Source organism: Salvia hispanica, chromosome 5, assembly GCF_029641045.1.
Source record: "Salvia hispanica isolate PSC_SH4W2 chromosome 5, Shi_PSC_v1, whole genome shotgun sequence".
Classification (NCBI taxonomy): domain Eukaryota; kingdom Viridiplantae; phylum Streptophyta; class Magnoliopsida; order Lamiales; family Lamiaceae; genus Salvia; species Salvia hispanica.
In genome coordinates, this window is record NC_142696.1 from 22,317,650 (window position 1) to 22,338,482 (window position 20,833).

At 39.7% G+C, this 20,833-nt stretch overlaps 1 protein-coding gene and 1 pseudogene across 1 annotated transcript; one reads left to right on the plus strand and one right to left on the minus strand.

The window, feature by feature from the left end:
- Positions 1–11,113: 11,113 nt before the first annotated feature.
- Positions 11,114–13,855, plus strand: LOC125190309 (receptor-like protein kinase HERK 1 pseudogene; annotated as a pseudogene).
- A 70-nt stretch (positions 13,856–13,925) lies between these two features.
- LOC125190308 (calcium-transporting ATPase 4, endoplasmic reticulum-type-like) lies at positions 13,926–19,507 on the minus strand. Its single transcript, XM_048087580.1, has 9 exons — positions 19,284–19,507; positions 17,640–19,117; positions 17,234–17,306; positions 17,028–17,149; positions 16,638–16,919; positions 16,141–16,524; positions 15,781–15,890; positions 14,829–15,057; positions 13,926–14,746 (listed from the first exon to the last, which is right to left on the minus strand). The coding sequence occupies exons 2-9, from the start codon at positions 19,065–19,067 to the stop codon at positions 14,165–14,167; spliced, it is 3,210 nt and encodes a 1,069-aa protein (XP_047943537.1). The 5' UTR covers positions 19,068–19,117; positions 19,284–19,507; the 3' UTR covers positions 13,926–14,164.
- Positions 19,508–20,833: the final 1,326 nt, after the last annotated feature.

Below are 20,833 nucleotides of genomic sequence, written 5' to 3' on the forward strand. Positions count from 1 at the left end.
TCCGTGTTTTATTCGCTTTTAGTTGGTCTATGCTTTCTATTGTTTTCAATTTTTCAAAAGTTTTCAAAACCCAATTGTTTTTCCAGATAGTATTTGAGTCTTAGTAGAGGATAGACACTTTGTGTTCGTCTTCCCCGTGTTCGATATCCGGTACTAACCTTTAGCTATACTATATATACTCTGTATACTTGCAGGTTTATTTAGTGCTAATAAAAAGTGCATCAAGTTTTTGGCGTCGTTGCCGGGGAAGACAATTCACTCTGGAGTGATATCTTCAAACGGATAATTTTACTACTTTGGATTTTACTGCGTTCATTTTTTATTTTATTTTTATTTTCGTTCTTATTTTTAATTTTAATTTTAATTTTATTTTTCTTTTTCTTTTTCTTTTTTTTTTAGTTCCTGCAGGTTGTGCAGATTTGCGTGTCTTGTGGAGATAATAAGATGGCAGAGTCTACCAACCACGATCTTATCATCGCCCTCCAAAAGGAGGTGGAAGAGATGCGAGAAGAGAGAGCTCGGGCAAAAGCTGAAAAAGAAAAACGAGCAAGGGAGGTAGTTCCAGTCTTGAATATGTTTAGTCATGGTAACATTGTGGATATTCCTGCAGGTCTGCAAATAGAGGCCAACAACTTCAAGTTGGGGATACCCTTAATCAATAGGGTTGAACAAAATGCCTTCGCGGGAAGAGACACCGAGGACGCAAATCGACATCTCACCAAGTTCGTGGAAATAGCTAATACAATCAAGATCAATGGTGTTGATGATGATATTGTGAGGGTAAGACTTTTTCCCTTTTCCTTGACTGATGCTGCTAAAGAATGGTATGATTGTCTGCCTGCAGATAAAACCACCAATTGGAAGGATCTAGTGGTGCTCTTTCTCGACAAGCACTACCCGTCTCGCACCATCCTAAAGCTTAAGTGTGAGATCTTTCAATTCATGCAGGGATCCGATGAGCCTCTATATGAAGCTCTCGCACGTTTCAAAGCTCTTCTCCGCAAGTGCCCAAACCATGGTTTTGCAATAGACCATCAAGTAGGAATCCTTTATAATGGGTTTAATGAAAAAATCTCTAGTTTGTTGGATTCAGGGGCGAATGGGGGATTCTTGAGGAAAGGAGGAGTTGCTGCTATGGAGGTAATAGAGGAAGTAGCCACAAACAGTCAAGGTTGGTCCAAGGAAAAACACAAAGCTGAAAGGCTAGATGCAGTGAAGAAACCATGTGGGAATGAGACATCCCAAGAATTGGCATTCATCAGAGCAAGACTTGAAAAATTAGAAGCTCCAGGCAAAGAGGGGAATGTCATCAAAGATGTCAAATATGTCCACAATGGGGGTGATCCCAACAGGCTTTATAATAATAATTATCGCCCTAATCAGGGGGGTGGTAATTTTAATAATCATAATGGAAATCACCCACATCCACACGTATCTCATGCTAATAATCATAATTTTGTCTAATCTCATGCAGGGTTCAATCTAGAGAGAAAAAAAAAGGAGTGGAGCCATCTACCAAGGAAGACAAATATGAGGCTGGCATCTAAAAGATCTTGGAGCTAATGTTAGAGGATAGAAAGAACAACGAGACCAAGATGGGAGTTGTAGAGGAAAGACTAACCAAGCTTGAATCTGGGTTAACCACTATTGTCTCCACCGTGTCCATCATTAAGTTACAAATGGATCAATTCCAAAAGAAGGTAGTGGAGGATAAAGGCAAGGCTGTTGCCAAGGTTGTCGGTATCAACAAGGATGAAGCCAGCACCTCCGGAACGAGTTTTAGGGACTGTCCGACACCCAGCAGACCGCCGCATACGTTGCAGCGGGCTGCCACTGGGGCACAGTTTGGATCCTGCCCGACGCCTGGCGGACCGCCGCAAACCCCACAGCGGCCCGTCACTGAAGAGGCAGAGGCGCCCGCCAAGAAGGAACTCGTGCGGCACAATGGGATTGTACTCCCCTTCCAGCCGAGGAAGCCGTTCAAGCTTGAAGAGCAATTTCGACAATTTTTAAATATGTTCTGTAAATGTCATACTAACCTCCCTCTTGTTGATGCATTGCAGGAAATACCTAGGTATGCCAAGCTCTTGAGAGAGACGGTGATGAAAAAGCAAAAGCTCAAAAATCTGATCTAAAGCTACCTCTTCACTGTAGTGATATCATCCAAAAGCAAAGGACTATCAAGCAGAGGGACCCTGGCCAATTCATCATTCGCTGTTCCATTAGGAATGGTAGGGTAGACAAGGCTCTTTGTGATCTTGAAGCTAGCGTCAACATAATGCCATTGGAATACTACGAGAAGCTCAACATCGGGCCTCTCAAATCCACAGATACCTGCTTAAGGATGGCCGATAACACTGCGGTAAATGCGGTGGGGGTAATTGAGGATGTGTTAGTAAAGGTTGATGACTTCATATTCCTTGCCAATTTCTTTGTTTTAGACATGAAAGTTGATAAACAAGTTCCTCTAATTTTAGGCAGAAATTTTCTAGCCACATGCAAAGCTCATATTGATGTAGGTAGAGGAGAAATCACGATAAGTGACCATGGAGGAAAGTTGACCTACAACATCGAAAGCGCGATGCTTAAGTATGAAGAGGCGAAACAAGCAGATGGAGCATGATTGCAGGGAGGTCATGGTGACCGATTTGTCTAAGCCTTATGATCCATTTGGAGGGGAAGATCTTTCTAACCCTACTATTTTCATTGTTAACACTTTACCTCAAGCTCCTAAAAAGGGCGAGCCTAATCCTACTAAGCCTACCTTCAGGAAAAGCCCAAGAGAAAGAAGAGGAAGAAGACTCCACCTCACGATGACTTTGAAATCTACGTGATCAAAACCTCGAATGGAAAATTCAAATGGTGGAAGAAAGTTCTCAACAAGTTGGTTCCATTCGCGGTGGCAGAGACTAAGATTGTTGGTACAAAGGCATCCCAAAGGAATCCTCACGATGGGGGATAACTCATGAACTTCAAAGAACGTCAAGCTAAAGACGAAAAATAAGCGCTTGTTGGGAGGCAACCCAACCTTGTTTTTGACAATTTTTGCTTTAATTTAAGTATTTTTGGTTTAAGTTTAATTTTGTGCATTGAAATTTTTTTCGCAGGCTCTGACCTCTCCGTGGCGACTGCCGCATGTGCTGCGGCGGTCCGCCATCTACTCGCTGGAACATTCAGTTGTTGCGCGGCGACCGCCGGACATGCTGCGGCGGGCTGCCGCCTGGGCGTATTTTTCCAGCGCCATTTTCCCAAAGTTTCTCAACTTTCACCAGGTCAAGCCTCGACGCAAGAATTTTCAAGGTACGTTTTTTTTTCAGTAGTTCACTCACGTCCCTACCAACTCTGCAAACTTATTTTACACTTTGTTGTAAATAAGTTTGGGGGGATGAAGTGGTGGACCGTGAGTATTAGGTTTTGCTTTTGCTTTATGTTTTTGTTTTTGTACCCCGAGGAGAATTTTGTGTTCTAAAAATGTTTTCTTGAATCCATGTCGTGAACTTAACATGAAGAACTTAGAAACACGCATGCTTAGGGACACACTTTAGATCGAGTTGCCAATGATATTACATTCCATCTATGTTTAAGTGTGGCTTAACGTTTTGATTTGATGGTTTGGTGAAGAGGTGCATAATTAGTGAATTGCTTGTTCGCCTTGAATCATGCTTATACCTTGTGAGGATTTGAGCCTAAATTTCATTCTTGTGTGATTTATCTGCATTCATGTATTTGTTTCTAGAACTTGTTCCTAGTCTTGCCTAAGTTTACATAGTGTTTAAGTTGATTTAGGAGGATGATTGGCCATCTTTTCTTAGCCTACTTTTATCCAAAAGTTATGACCCTCTCAAAAATTTCAAATAATTTTTCCCTTTGGAGCCAATTTTGAGCCTTTAAGCCTTTTCTTTGGAAGCCAACATAATGGGGACAATTCCTTGGGTTAGTTAGTTTTTGCTATCTTATTTTGTAAAGGAATTGGAGAGATAAGGAGGAAAGTATAAAAAGTAGTGTGCTTAATATAAAGAAAGTACAAGTTGTGAAATTGAGAAAAATTCCAAATATGTGCTTGATCTTAAAAAAAGAAAGAAAGGATGTGTAAAAGAAAAAAAAAAGAGAAAAAAATGTGTGAAAGGTTGTGAAAAGAAAAGAAAATCAAAGGATTGGAATGTGAGTTGAAGGAGAAATAAATAAAGTGTTAAAAGTGTCTTGGGTTTAGAAAAGTGGAGTTATCTTTACTCTACTTGGGATATTTTTATTTTTAAGTCACTTTTTAGCCAAATATTCCTCACCTACCAAAGAGCCTACATTACAACCAAAGATAAAGACCTTTCGGACTTTTGAAGCTTAATCACATTTAGTAGAGGAGGGAGTAGACTTTGAGCAAGCCTATGGTAAACTTTGCATGATGCATGATTTGAGTGCTTATTTACACATTATCCTTATACACTTTAAGAGTGAGAGAACACTTCCCATCTTTGGAAGTTTGTCATGTGCGAGGGCTTGAATTCAAGGTGTTCCACGAGTTAGTAATGAAAGTGCACTGATAAACCTTGCTTGATTTGATTACGTTAATACATGTTTAAACTATTCTTCAATCTTTTGAGGCAATTATGACATCTAGTCCTTGTGCATTCCGTGCGTCTAGTCTTGTGTCTTTATTGTTTTGTTCGAGGACAAACAAAAACGTAAGTTTGGGGGAGTTGATATGCTCGGATTTTGCACTGTTTTAAGACCATTATTTGGTCTGTTTTTAATGTAAAAGTCACTCTAGACGTCCATTATTTGCATATTTTGTCTATTTTGGTATTTTGACGTGTTTTGTGAGAAATGTGCATAATTGAGCCGAAAAGGGGAGCCAAAACGCCAAGTTTAGAAATCTGGAGTCAGACGGCGACCGGCGACCGCCGCGGATGTGTGCGGCGACCACCGGCGCCCGGCGGGCAGATCAATGCAGCGGTCGCCTTGAAACAATGTGCTTGGAAGAGAAGTCTCGTCCGGCAACCGCCGGAAGACGTGCGACGGTCCGCCGCCGATGGAACAGACTCTCTGGACTCCAACGCGACGACCGCCGGCCAAGGTGCGGCGGCCCGCCGGAGAAAGGCGGCGAATTCGAGAAGCCCTAGATTTGCGCCCAGATTTACCATATTTTGGAGATCTTTTCCTTTTACAACAAGGAGTGGCTTTTCCCTATAAATAAGACCTCAAGCTTCATCAAAAAGAGAGAACTTCTACTTGCAAAATACTTCATAGAGATCAAGACCTAGAGTACTTCATTTGTGCAAGGAGTTGGAGAAGGATTTCAAGAACATCAAGAACGACAAGGATTTAACCTACAGGTTTTATTTGCTTTAGTTTTATGTTCAAATTGTCTTCCCTTCAATCTATGTTTTTAGCTTATTCAATTATGTGTAACTAAACTCATAGGATTCTAGGGATGTGTTAGTAACGACTTTGGTTATACAATTTTCTTTTTCTATTTAATATCCGTTTTGTTTTTACTTTGTTTCTTCCCTAAGTAGTTTTGATGCTGCATGATTGAGTGACACAATCGTGTATGATTTAATATAACTTGCTTCATAACTGTGACATAGTTCTAGCGAGTTAGATTCACTTAGTAGACACTACAGTTAGCTTCCCTTAAAACGACACTGTTAATTGAGAGTGAGGACTTTTCAAGGGTCTTAGGAGCTTGTTGGAGTTACGTGTTAGGATTGACAACACAAATCTTGTAATCAACATTTGTATCGCATGAGCATAAGTTAGGTGACTCGTCCTTTCAAAGTATAAACTGTGGTAGGGTATTGTAGTTGGAATTTTGTATAACTATAACTGTGAACACACATCCCTGGGATTCCCTTATCTCTATCGTCTTTCTCCGTGTTTTATTCGCTTTTAGTTGGTCTATGCTTTCTATTGTTTTCAGTTTTTCAAAAGTTTTCAAATCCCAATTGTTTTTCCAGATAGTATTTGAGTCTTAGTAGAGGATAGACACTTTGTGTTCGTCTTCCCCGTGTTCGATATCCGGTACTAACCTTTGGCTATACTATATATACTCTGTATACTTGCAGGTTTATTTAGTGCTAATAAAAAGTGCATCACCTACCTGCAAAAGGAGTTTGCTCGACCCTTTGGATAAGGGGCATGCATTACTCGAAATTGTTAGCATCAATACGAGGTCCCTCGGGAAAAGTAATCATATTCCCATGATTGAACATGTTCATCACGGGTTGTATTTCCTTGTTCTTCTTTCCCAAAGCCTCGCAGGCTGCCCTCTCCGCATCTCTCTCGTCCATTAACAGCTTCACCATTTCTTGCAGCTTCTCGATGTCTGTTCGGTCACCCATTGTTCCTGATCCTTTTTCACTTCTTATTTTCCTACGAGTTCTTTCAAGTTCTAGATCGAGCGGTTCTAGACTGTACTTCCCAGAACGCATTCGCATACACAACCTGCAAGAACCAAAAACAAGAACAAATTAAAAAAACTAAAATTAAAACTGAAAGCGATCAAAATCCAAAGTAGCAAAGTTATCCGTTTGACGATATCACTCTAAAGTGAATTATCTTCCCCGGCAACGGCGCCAAAAACTTGATGCACTATTTTTTAGCACTACATAAACCTGCAAGTATACAGAGTATATATAATATAGCCAAAGGTCAGTACCGGGATATCGAACATGGGGAAGGCAAACACAAAGTGTCTATCCTCTACTAAGACTCAATTACTATTTGTAAGAACGGAAGCTTTTTGAAAACTTTTGAAAACAGTTAACAACTAAATGCAAGCAAAACACAGAGACAATCGATAGAGATAAGGGAATTCCAGGGATGTGTGTTCACAGTTATGGTTATACAAATTCCAAACTACAATACCCTAGCACAGTTATTACTTTGATAGGACGAATGACCTAGCTTATGCTCATGCGATGCAAACGTTGATTACAAGATTAGGGTTGTCAATCCTAACACGTAACTCCAACAAGCTCCTAAGACCCTTGAAAAGTCCTCACTCTCAATTAACAGTGTCGTTTTAAGGGAAGCTAACTGTAGTGTCTACTAAGTGAATCTAACTCGCTAGAACTATGTCACAGTTATGAAGCAAGTTATATTAAATCATACACGATTGTGTCACTCAATCATGCAGCATCAAAACTACTTAGGGAAGAAACAAAGTAAAAACAAAACGGATATTAAATAGAAAAAGAAAATTGTATAACCAAAGTCATTACTAACACATCCCTAGAATCTTATGAGTTTAGTTACACATAATGAAATAAGCTAAACACATATATTGAAGGGAAGACAATTTGAACGTAAAACTAAAGCAAATAAAACCCGTAGGTTGAATCCTTGTCGTTCTTGATGTTCTTGAAATCCTTCTCCAAGTCCTTGCACAAGTGAAGTACTCTAGCTCTTGATCTCTATGAATTATTTTTCAAGTAGAAGCTCTCTCTTTTGATGAAGCTTGAGGTCTTATTTATAAGGGAAAGCCAATCCTTGTTGTAGAAGGAAAAGATCTTCAAAATATGGTAAATCTTGGAGCAAATCTAGGGCATCTCGGATTCGCCGCCTTTCTCCGGCGGACCGCCGCACCTTGGCCGGCGGTCGCCGCGTTGGAGTCCAGAGAGTCTGTTTCCCCGGCGGCGGACCGCCGCATGACTTCCGGCGGTCGTCGGACGAGACTTATCTTCCAAGCGTTTTTTTCCGAGGCGGACCGCTGCATTGATCTGCCTGCCGGGTGCCAGCGCTCGCCGTACATATTCGCAGCGGTCGCCGTCTGACTCCAGATTTCCAGACTTTTCGTTTTGGCTCCCTTTTTCGGCTCAATTATGCACATTTCTCACAAAACACGTCAAAATACCAAAATAGACAAAATATGCAAATAATGGACGTGTAGAGTGAGTTTGACATCAAAAACGGACAAATAACGGCCTTAAAATAGTGCAAAATCCGAGCTTATCAGCAGGGGTTCACTCTAGGCAGTTTGGAATAGCACTTGGTGGATAGGTAATTTTCTCTTACAAGCAGTACAAAATCCAGAACACACAAGTTGCAAACACTTAAAACACACCAAAGCACACAACAACGGAAGACAAAAGGAAAGCAGTAAGTCCTAGAAGACCTATACAAGAAAACAAGAGCAGATAACCTAAAGTCGCTGCAAGCGACTACTACCAGTAACAACTGCCCACCCCTAAAATTAGAAAGCAGTAAAAGTTTTAGGGTTTAGCCAATTTACCAGAGCGAGTATCATTCGTTAAAGAATACTCGTCTTACCTCAGGGCCTATACCGGAGGCCGAGCTTTACTCTGAAGAGCCCACCTCCTTAATTTGCGACCCGACGCGCCCAAGTGATCCCCCTGTGGCTCTGATACCACTATAGAGATCAGATCACTGGGGATTCGTTAATTACCGGGACCTCTTTTATTGCAATTAGTCTGAGATGGCTAATCTCAGGGTTACAAGCCAAGATACAAAGTTTATTACCGAACTATACAATCTACAAGTGCTACAAGATACAAAAAGAACCCTAGCACTAATCAGAATCCTTGACCGGTTCTGATTCCATATATGGCTAAATTCTCCAATCTTGACCTGCACACTCAAGTAGAACAGTTAGTAACACAAGAGATCAGATCCTAAAGGATCTGTAACAAGAAATGACAAACAAGATAGAAACCGCGGGACTATGGCTCAGGTTGCACCAGCAACTTCACACAGGCCAAGAACCTCTATCTTCACCAAAGATCACAAGGGAGCATAGTGAGACAAACCAGACCCCAAAAACCCTAGGAGTCTACCGATTGCTACTTCGCACCGGCCACCTCTCACACAAGTGTCACACACAACTCAGAACAGTCACCAATCGAACCAGATCTCACAGGTCTTCTCAAAACACAAGGAATCGCCCGTGTTTCTTCACCCAACCGCCAGATTCGAACTCTACCGTTCAATCAATGGCTAACCGATCTATCAACACAGAAGTTGAAGGATCTACACTCTTCACTCACAGAATCAGAGAGAAGAAGTCATCGAAGAAGAAGATCGGCGAAGAACAGAGATGAGAGAGAGAGAGAATTCTGGAGAGCGTTGATGAGAGAGAGAGAAAGAGAGAGAGAGTTGAAATCAGAATGAATGTGAGAAGTCTCAAGAGGCTTCTCACATAACAAGCACACCTACCAGATCAACGGCTCAGGAGCAGGATCCTCGTGTAGTTGCCACGCGGCAGCAATCGGTTCTCCCAGGTAAGTAACGGACCCTAATAACAATTGGGCCATTGCACAAGTTCTGGGCCTAGAATTAAATCAACCCAAAGCATTTAATTCACCAAGTCCAAACATTCCATTGGGGTCCATTTATCTCACAGTTATGTTGTAAAACAAATTGTTGAAGTTGCTATCAACAAAATGGGACACGCGTAAATAAACAACTTGGTGGCGTGTTGTTAAAACTTGACAACAATTTGGATGGCTTTTAAAATGCCCTAATCAATTTACAATTAGCATTTAGCATATTATCAACACGCAATTTGTCCACTCCAACTTACTCTTTTTTTTTACTGTTATTATTATTTATTTCATTTATAGAGGCGTTAGTTACATTTTATATAATTACAAGTTTTTCTAGCAAAATAATAATTGTAAAATTGTCCATTAGAGAAATAAATGTTACCCTCAATCATGGTTGCCTATTTATTTGAAGGCGATTTTTGGATGCTAGTTCAGTTATTATGCTGCGATTGTTATTTTCACCATTTCAACTACTTTGCTATTAGTAGTAGTGTAAGAATTGATGGCACTACCAAAAACGTTTATTCTATCAAATCTTATCTATTATTGCTGAAAGTCGACGAGTTGTAATAAAACTTTGAATTGACAGGGTAATATAGTTTCCATCTATTTACCTCCGACATAAAATTAAATAAATTGAAGTGCAAACAAACTCGTGTATATTTTTTCTTTCAAATTGCAACCCTTAAATTCAATTTGATTTTGCTCAGGTCAAATCAATTATCCACCCGCGGCGCTCTAAATTTATTCCCCATATATTGTTACATATATTGAATATAATAAATAAATTGCAGTCTTGTAGAAGACATCATGATGTCAACAAGGAGATTGATTCATTTGGATATGAATGAATAATGATCCTAGCTATGTATCTATCTATAAGCTCAAAATTATAATCTTTTAAGTGACGAAAGCGTCACTATTATCCATTAGCACCCGTGCACGCATACATAATCAGTTAAAATTATTTAAATGGAAAATAATCTTCCCAAACAATCTCAATTTTTTTTTTTTAAAGGATCGCAAAATTAATTATTCATTTCAGGTCATCTCCAACCATTTACGCCAAATTCAAAACCATTTTTTAGTATATGTCACACCAAAAAGTAGTTTTACTCCAACCATTTACACCATCTTTAAGTTTACACCATTTTTGAGTATTTCTTTAACAAAATTTTGGAGTAAACACCATATTTGGTGTTACTTCATTAAAAAACTCAAAAATGGGTTTGAGTTTGGTGTATAGTTGGAGAAATTATCTACACTAAAAATGAATTTTGGCGTACGATTGGAGATGGTCTAACTGATACGGCTGTTTTCAATTTCTTTCTTTTTCAACACATTTAGGGTCTGTTTGATGCTATAGAATAGCCCAGAAAAACTCTTTAATCTGGTCAAAGTCTGATGTTTGATACACATGAATATTTTCAAGCCAGCCTGGGAAAATAATCGCGGCCCGCAGAAGCCCATGAATGTATTCTGGCGTACGCCCTTTAGCTTTTCGGCCAATTTTCACCCGAAAATATTCATGTTTGTCCAGAATAGATCTTTTTCCCATTAATACCCTCCCCTCCACTACACTCATTTGCCGTTAATTTATCCATTTCTACTCCCAGATTATAGATTATATATTCTGCATATTTCTGGTCAAAATTCTGGATTATTTTCTTGGTACCCATTTTCTTGACCTGAGTATCAAACACACCCTTAAAGTTTAAAAAAATAGAAAGAGTTATAGATTAGTCTCCTTTCTAAATCCCATTTTCATAGTATAGTTACAAATATGCATGAATAATCATGTTAAGGATAATCTCACAACAATTTGAATCAAATTATATCTGGGACATGCTTCGCTATCTTTTTGTTGTTGAGCGCCACCAACTTTGAAACTTTTGTCCGTTTGTTTCCTTCTAAAACATTCATTTGCTTTTCTCTCTCTTCAATCTAATTAAACCTCTCTATCCTTCTCCCACCTTCTCCTACCTCAAAGTTGCAATCTTTATGCTTATATTATGATGATGGCTTGTGGGGTGTTGAGATTTCTACTCTTCCAATTCTTGATTTTGAACTTCGTATGTTCTTGCATAGGATTCGATCCTAAAGATAAGTACTACATAAATTGTGGATCATCAACTGATGTTGCAGTAGGAAGCATCACTTACATAGCTGATAAATCATCTTCAAAATTTCTATCAACTCCAGAAGATATCTTAGCCAACACCACTTCCAATTCCATCGCATCATCCGACGATTCTCTGTTGTTTCGAACTGCTAGAATCTTCACCAAACCTTCTACATACACCTTCCCTCTTAGGCAGAGTGGTAGGCATTGGATTCGCCTCCGTTTCTATCCATTTCATTACCAGAATCTTGACATGAAATCAGCTACTTTCTCTGTTTTTTCATCCCATAAAGAAACTAGGCTGCTTAGTGATTTCAGCCCCCAAAATGCTACTATCAAAGAATACTTACTAAACATGACTAGTGGCAACACAATGATCATCTTTTCCCCTTCAAGAAACTCATTTGCATATGTTAACTCTGTGGAAGTTGTCTCTGCTCCTGATAGCCTCATCATTGATGATGCCTCACTTATAAATCCGATCATGTCTTATAGTGGCCTAGTTGATCAAGCTCTAGAGACTGTTGTTAGGGTGAATATGGGTGGCCCTTTCGTGTCATTGGTGAACGACACTTTGGGGCGAAGTTGGGTCCCGGATTGGCCCTTCTTGCTGCACCCTGACCTAGCCACCAATGCCTCGAACATTGGTGGTGTTAGGTATCCGGGAGGCAGTGCAACACAAGATATTGCACCTCCCACTGTGTATGGAACTTGCACAAAGATGAACTCTCAGAGTGATCCCAATAGCAACTTCAATGTGACATGGAATTTTGGAGTGGATGCTGGCTTTCAGTACTTGATCAGGTTGCATTTCTGTGACATTGTGAGCAAGGCGGCTAATCAGCTTGTGTTTGATGTGTACATTGGTGGATTTCTTGTTGATCGTGATCTCGAGCTGAGTTCTGTGAGTCAGGGGCGTTTGGCCACCGCGTATTTTAAAGACTTTGTCACCCCATTGATGGAAAAAGATAGTTTGAGGGTGAGTATTGGTCCTTCCAAATTGAGTTATTACCCCGACGCCCTTCTCAACGGATTGGAGGTTATGAAGATAAGCAAGAAGGGAAGCTTTTCCATAGGTGGATCTAGTTTAGCCCCATTATCGAGATCCAAGAATAAGTTGGCTGTGATTGTAGGTGTGAGTGTTGGAGTGCCTTTTCTTTCTTTGATTGTGGTAGGGATTCTTGTTTTTGCGCAGAGGAGAAAGAAGAAGAAGCAAGAAGTTAGCCACTCGAAAACATGGATTCATATACCAGTTGATGGTGGAGCTTCTCACTCTCACACCATGGATGCCAACTTCAGCTACTGCATCCCATTTGCTGTGGTTGAAGAAGCAACCAACAGCTTCGATGAGGGCCGCGTGGTAGGGGTTGGTGGCTTTGGAAAAGTTTACAAAGGCGTTCTTGGAGATGGGACTAAGTTAGCTGTCAAGAGAGGCAATCCGAGTTCCCCACAAGGCCTAGCAGAGTTCAGAACTGAAATCGAGATGCTTTCAAGGTTCCGCCATCGCCATCTGGTTTCTTTACTTGGCTACTGTGATGAGAAGAACGAGATGATTCTTGTCTACGAGTACATGGAAAATGGTACTCTCAAGAGTCATCTATACGGCTCGAATAACCCCAGTTTAGGGTGGAAGGAGAGGCTCCAAATATGCATTGGGGCAGCAAGGGGTTTACATTATCTTCACACTGGCTATACGAAAGCTGTCATACACCGTGATGTGAAATCTGCAAACATATTGCTGGATGAGAATCTCATGGCTAAGGTAGCAGATTTCGGGCTGTCCAAAACCGGGCCTGACATAGATAAGACGCATGTCAGCACAGCTGTCAAGGGCAGCTTCGGGTACCTTGATCCCGAGTACTTTAGAAGGCAGCAGCTGACGGAGAAATCAGATGTTTACTCATTTGGTGTGGTGATGTTTGAAGTTTTGTGCGCGAGGCCTGTGATTGATCCATCCCTGCCTAGGGAGATGGTGAACTTAGGGGAATGGGCGATCAAGTGGCAAAAGAAGGGGGAGCTGGATCAGATAATCGACCACAGACTCGTTGGTAGGATAAAGCCTGACTCCCTCAGGAAATATGGTGAAACAGCGGAAAAATGCCTGGCTGAGTTCGGGGTGGACAGGCCCTCCATGGGAGATGTGCTGTGGAACTTGGAGTATGCACTGCAGCTTCAAGAGGCAGTGGTGAGAGATGATCCTGAGGAAAGCAGTAGCAATTATATACATGAGATTTCTCCACACTTCATCGATGTCGATACAAGCAATTCGTTTGGCCAGTTTGAAAGATCGAGTGGTGATGATCTCTCTGATGCTTCTGTTAGTAAAGTCTTCTCTCAGCTCATCAGATCTGAGGGTAGATGATTTGCATAGCTGCTGCATTTTTTTAAAATTTGTGTTTGTCTCTTGTTAAGTTGCTAAATACATTTATAGTAGTATGAAATTTTATTTCCAGCTCTCTAACAGCCATTCTATATGGCCAGCCTTCTTCATTTATGATATGCCAAAAACATTTCTAAGAGGGTAAAAGAAAAGAGAAGATTAAATTAAGTGTTTCGCCCCAAATGTCTGTAACAAGTTTGCCCAAAATTACAAGGCAAGTCACTGGGTTAAAGCTAGTTAAAAAAACCTATATCTCAAGTAATGCAATGTCTAATCAATCTCCAGCAAAACTAGTGCATTATTTCTATATCAAGGGCGGAAGAGACGGTGTTTATCATCATTTCAGCTCGAGTTTCAGCCTTAAAACCGTAGTTTGCATCCTCATTCAGTCTTACGCTTGGAAGATCGTCTTGCATCTGATCTCCTGACACCACTTGTACATCTGCCCACGAACTTCAGAACCTCGTCTATTAATATCACCGGTAAAGCCACAACCAACACCAGCAACCACTCATTTATGCTTAGAGGCACAATGCCAAATATTTGAGCAAGGAAAGGCACATACAAAATCAGGAAGTGCAACCCAAATGATATTGACATAGCTATGAGAAGCCACGGGTTGACCCATGGAGGCATTGTCATGAGGCTTCCATCCTCGGATAGAGCATTCAACGAGTTGAACATCTCGATAGCAACCAGCACTGACAAGGAGAGAGTCATAGCCTTTATTTTCCCTGTCTGGAAGTAGTCGCATGGATTCTCAAATTTGAACACTTGATCCCCAGCTGTGAAAGGTGAGGCTGTAAAGTTCTGCCAGGTTTGGCACTGTCCCCAGTGACTAAGCTGAGAGTATGTCACGAGGCTGTGCCCATCTCCACTGAGATCAATGCCAAGGAAAGATGATTGGGTATACCAGATTATAAATACTCCCACAGTAGCTAAACCGACATAAGATCCAATGACCTGTATTAACATGAGAGAACAAATATATGAATGTGCATCTTGCACGAGAGAAGATGGATTTAAAGGCAATGAAGGTACATACCAAGTAACGGAACAAAATCCATGGACTGATCAACGAATCATCACTTCTTCTAGGTGGTTTCTTCATTATATCCTTGTCAGGTGGATTAAATCCTAAAGCAGTAGCTGGTGGTCCATCAGTTACCAAGTTAACCCACAGAAGCTGCACTGGTATCAGGCCCTCCGGAATGCCTATGGCAGCAGTGAGAAATATTGAAGCCACCTCGCCAATATTTGAGGAGATCATGTATCTGCAACAAATGAAACAATTAAGTATGAGCATATCAAGCAGCATGTCATCATTAAAGTCAAAAGTTAAAAACAGAACAGTATTTCTGCTTTTCCTTTGGCAATCTTTGAATTGGCATACCTACAATTACTGCACTTGATAATCGGAAAGTGGAATCTAGAAACTTCCAAATCAACTTGAGAATGATAAATTAAATAATTTGGAATAAATTGAACCCATAAATTCTTAGAAATGAAATTTTTTATTGCACAAGACTCATCCATATATGGGAAAGTACCAGTCAAGTTAAGTTGGACGATACATATTAATTACTGTTATGCAATAATTACGAGCCCATCCCTCTCGAAGAATAGTCAACAATGAATCAAACCAGTTTCCATAGCAATCCTCAGATAAGAGACATTATCTATCAAATCATGACTAGACCAACGGACTCATCAATTACCAGAGAGCTATAAAGGCAACATGTCACAGAGCTGTAAAAAGAATTACAAATGGCAGTCTAGTCTTAACGGGTCTATATTTGAACCATTAGCATCATCTTTGCAAAATCCTCCAACTATTCACAATCTAACTAACAAGAGAGTGAGAGACTGAAACGTTCAGAATAAATAGTTGATAGTAAAATGGATCCTATCATGGGAGGAAATTTAAGAGGGCTAACATTTACTAATGAATAAAAGCTATCAAACCAAATAAATAGAAGTATGGGATGTATTTTTACCTGATGAAGGCTTTCATGTTATTGTAAATGGATCTGCCTTCACCAACAGCTGCAACTATTGTGCTGAAATTATCATCAGCTAAGACCATGTCAGAAGCTTCCTTTGCAACCTACAGGAAGGAGAAGAATGACTGGTTAGAAAGGATTGAATAATTTGTTTCTTGCATATGAAGCACAATGACTGAACAGAAAAGGTATGAACTTGTTTGGATCAATAAAATTACAAAACAGTATCGAGAGATATTTCTAGGTAGTGGTGCAAAACAGCTCATTGCAACACAAGATGCAAGTTGCAGAAATATATAAGAGTCTGTTCATAAATAGCATGCATAATAGGGAATTTTATTAGAAAGTTATCACCTCTGTCCCGGCAATTCCCATTGCAATTCCAATATCTGCCAATTTCAGTGCAGGTGCGTCATTCACTCCATCCCCAGTCATTGCTACAACTTCACCAGAATCCTTGAGCAACCTCACTATATCTTGTTTATGCCTTGGTTCAGCCCTTGAGAAAAGAAGCCCTCCACTTTGACTTAAATGTGATTGTTTGTCACGGCTTGAGAGTTCCATGAACTCTTTTCCTGTTAAGCTCCTCGAAGTGATATTCTCATGGCGACCAAAAACACCTATATCACGACAAATTGCCTCTGCTGTTTCTTTGTTATCTCCTGTAATAACCATAACCCTGATTCCAGCTGTTCTGCAGTCGTCAATTGCTTCAGGGACTTCTTTCCTCGGAGGATCCTTAAACAACATGCAGAAAATCACGCTGTTAATCCCAAGTCTTATAATGACATGCCGGGTAGAGCTAATTGCTAAAGAAAGAAAAGTTCAAAAATAATGAGAAACCAACTCACTCTTAAACCAGCCAAACCAACAAAGACTAATCTGCTCTCAATTGAGGAATAATTGGCAGGGTTCAATAAGAGCTGATGAGATGGGTGGTCTTCATCACCATTATATGTAGCGAATTCGGGAAGATCATCCTTGTATGCAAAACCCAGAACTCGTAATGCGCTGCTTGACATTTGATGCAGACTTTTCAATATAACTTCCTTAAATTCTTTATCCAGTTCTACTATAGAGCCATCAAGCAATTGAACAAATGAACTTCTATCCAATAGTGTCTCCACTGCACCCTGCAAATGTGGAAGCCGTGCAGTGCAAGATTCAGCAACACATCTAAATTAAGTTTTATATGAAGCATGATTCGATAACTTGAGAAGTCAATGTGGAGGAAAACCAACCTTTACAAGTAGCGTCTTTTTTCCACTGCGAGATTTCACAATAACACCCATGGATTTCCTGTCACGGTCAAACTCAAGGGTAGCAATTCGGTGCTCGAGTTTATTCCATGTGTAGGAGCACCCTAGTGATTCAATTTAAAATTGCAAATGAGTCAATTCTCTACTAATTGCAGATTTATTCTTCTAGCACAAAAAATATAACTTACGTAGAACACCATCATATCCCGCAGACGGTCCAGAAGCTATTTCATTAGGGAGGCCCATTTTCTCAACCATAACCTGATAACATAATCGAGTCAAGCAATGTTATACATCAAGGTATGAATCTGGAGTAACTTCCCAGTTAGTAGCAAGAAGCAAAGTCAATAATGCTACCAAGGTAAATTAGAAACATTCACAAATGAAATTACAAGATACAGAAATTTTCCAAAAGGAAATTTAACTTTCAGCAAAATCAACAGCCCAAACTTGGAGACGTTATTTGAGCTGTATGTCACTAATTGTGCCCCAGAAAGGACAGTTTGAAAAACATTGTTATATGCTAGTAATTAATTAGATGGAAGAAAGTGTTGTCAAATATAGAGCAGAAGAAATATTCAGATAAATAAATACCTTGAGTGCAGCTTCAGTTGGCATTCCATTGGCCACATAATGTCCAGATTTTTCTTGGCTAGCCTTTTCCACATCAGCATCATTACAGATAGCAGCAATCTTTGCTATCATTTGAAGATTAGAATCTAATTGACCTACTGGCCAGTTCTGTATTTTCCCATCAAATGGATCATAACTATTCCCTTGCACATCAAAGGAACGTACATCATTGGGCTTGGAACTCATAGCAAAGAGCTTAGACACTGCCATCTGATTGGTGGTCAGAGTCCCAGTCTTATCAGAGCAAATCACTGTGGTGCAGCCAAGGGTTTCAACACTAGGCAACTTGCGAACCAGAGCATTCTTAGCAGCCATCTTACGTGTTCCGAGCGCCAAGCAAGTTGTGATTACTGCAGGCAAACCTTCGGGAATAGCAGCAACTGCCAATGCTACAGCGATCTCAAAGTAATAAGTGCACTTCTCAAATGAGAACTTAAAGTTCCTTGGCCAACCATCAACAATCTCCCAGGAAAGGAAGTACTTGACATTAATCAGCCAAACCAAAGTGCAGATCACCCCAATGATGGCAGTTAAAACTTCTCCAAACTCATTCAGCTTCTTCTTCAAGGGCGTATCATCCTCACTCTGAGATGCCTCTTGAATCTGAGAGTGCACCTTCCCTATCTCTGTATTCATTCCAATTTGAGTCACCAAACATATACAGTTCCCATTCACCACAGTAGTCCCAGCAAACACCATACATTTCTTCCCCTGAATGTCGACGTCCTCTGCAACAGCCTTGGTAGTCTTACTCACTGCCTCACTCTCACCAGTCAATGACCCCTGTTCAACTCGGAGGGTTGAGCTGATCAAGCTCAAAACCCTCATATCTGCAGGAACTTTATCCCCAACTCTCAACTCCACGATGTCTCCAGGAACAAGCTCCTTCGCTGGCAAACTTGCAATCTTTTTACCATCTCGAATAACAGTGGCATGCTCTGACTGGATTTCCTTCAACGCGTCAAGTGCTTTCTCCGCATTGTTCTCCTGCCAAACACCAACGATGGCATTCACTATCAATATTAAAAATATCACGAGAGGCTCCACAAAGGCCGTGATCTCCATCTCCCCGCCTTCGTCGCCATCATACCACGCCAGAACAAAAGAAACCACCGCCGCAACCAATAAAATTCTTACTAACGTGTCATTGAACTGATCCAGAATCAACCTGAAAATTGAAGGCCCGTCGTGTTTCTCCAGCTCATTAAGACCGTAGATCTGCCTCCTCTTTTCAACATCATCACCCAACAACCCATAGTCCTTCCTCACTTGAAACTTCTCCTCACACTCTCTTACATCTTTCGACCACGCAGCGTAATGATCCCCTTTCGACTCCTTACCAGCACCCAAATTCTCACTCTTGCCGTAATTTTGCCCTCCTTTCCCCATGAGGCCACAAAATTAATTCACCCGATTCACCAAACCCGTCGAAATATAACCTGAAAACGGGAAATCAAGCATAAACATCACGATACAAATCCGATGAAATTATTAAATACCGAATAATTTTCTACAGTAAATCGAGATCCTTCACTGGACGATCTACATCAAATCACAAAAATAAACCACAAATATGAAACAAATAGCAATAACAATGCGACTCACCACCTCGGCGGCTGCCCGATTGGGGTCAAAATCGCAGCTTTTAACGCATACAGTAGTGAATAATGGTGGAGAATTGGAGAATGGGGGAGTGATGGATGGTTAGCGCATGGTTTGAAGTTTCTGCGTCTCTAGGAAGTGTATAAATGATGGGATGCGATTGGTATTTAGGGGGAAGAATTCCAGTGTGTGAGAGGGATGGGGGATGAGAGAGAAAGGCAGAGATGCGGCTGTGATACGGTACCCTTTGTTATAGGACAAGCTACAACACTACAACAACAAATCTACAAATTAAGAATGCGTGCATAAAAATGCGTACAACTCTACGTACCTTCCTTCCTACTACTAGAATTATATGGAGTATTTCAATATTATCTGAACTAATAATTTATCAGTTTTCTAAAAATATAAATTTTTAAAATAAACATGAATTTTAAATAGAAACATAATGGATAAAATAAGAAAAATAAAGAAAAAAAACAGTAAAATAAAAAAGAGGAAAAGAAAAATACTGAAATAGTGGTTAGTGGATTGAGAAGTCCATTTTCTAGGATGAAAAGTTTCTACTTATTTCTAAAAAAAGGACAAAGAAAGAAAGAGCGTTATTTTTAGGAAACAATGTAGTATCTCCTTCCCTTATCTTTAAATAAATACTTATAATTTAATTCTTTTCTAATAAAATACTTCTTGAGTCCCAAAGTAGTTATCATATTTGTGAAATGATTAATTTAGGAAATCCTGTATTTTTAATATTAGCATTAAATCGAAGTATAAAAATTAATTAAATAGAGTAGAAAATAATAATTGAAGAAATAATGAAAATAAAAGATATTATTGGATTTATCAATAAGTTTTTTTTTTTAATTACCAAGAGTGTCCATCGGCAGGATAAGTGATTATTCCCCACCCTAATTTGTAGGCAATGAAGAAAGAAACAATGATCTCGTTTTGTACGCACTATTTCATTTTGTACACAAAAATTTCAAATAGAATGAATAAAACTATCTGCATTTTTTGTTTTTCACAATTACATACCCAAAAAATCTTTTTGATATCCACGGTTGCAGAGCATGTATTGTTACAATTAAATTTGTAGGTAGATTAAAAATAAACTTATTGATAGATAACATAGATTTTAATTCAAAGGTGATGTCGATAAAGTGAATAAATTAGGTGAGAGAAAGAGAAAATATGGATAAATTAGGTGAGAGATGAAAATTGAGTAATAAATAAGTTTCTATTTTTAGTATTGTGCAAACAAAACAAAATAAGATTATTTTTCATAGACGAAAGCAATATGTAGAATGTATGTTTATATAACACAAAGTGAGAGATAAGAGACAGAGTACGTAGAATATCTATCTCGGGTAGAGATATCAATCGAGTCAGCCCCGTAAGTTTCGAACCAACCCTACTTGAGTTGCGGGCTAACCGGACTAACACTTTATCGAGTTAAAATTTTACGGCCCCTGTCCTAAACATTTGGATTTTGAATTAGCCCAACGGACTAATCAGGCTACAAACTATTATTTATAATTATCTTATTTATTTAT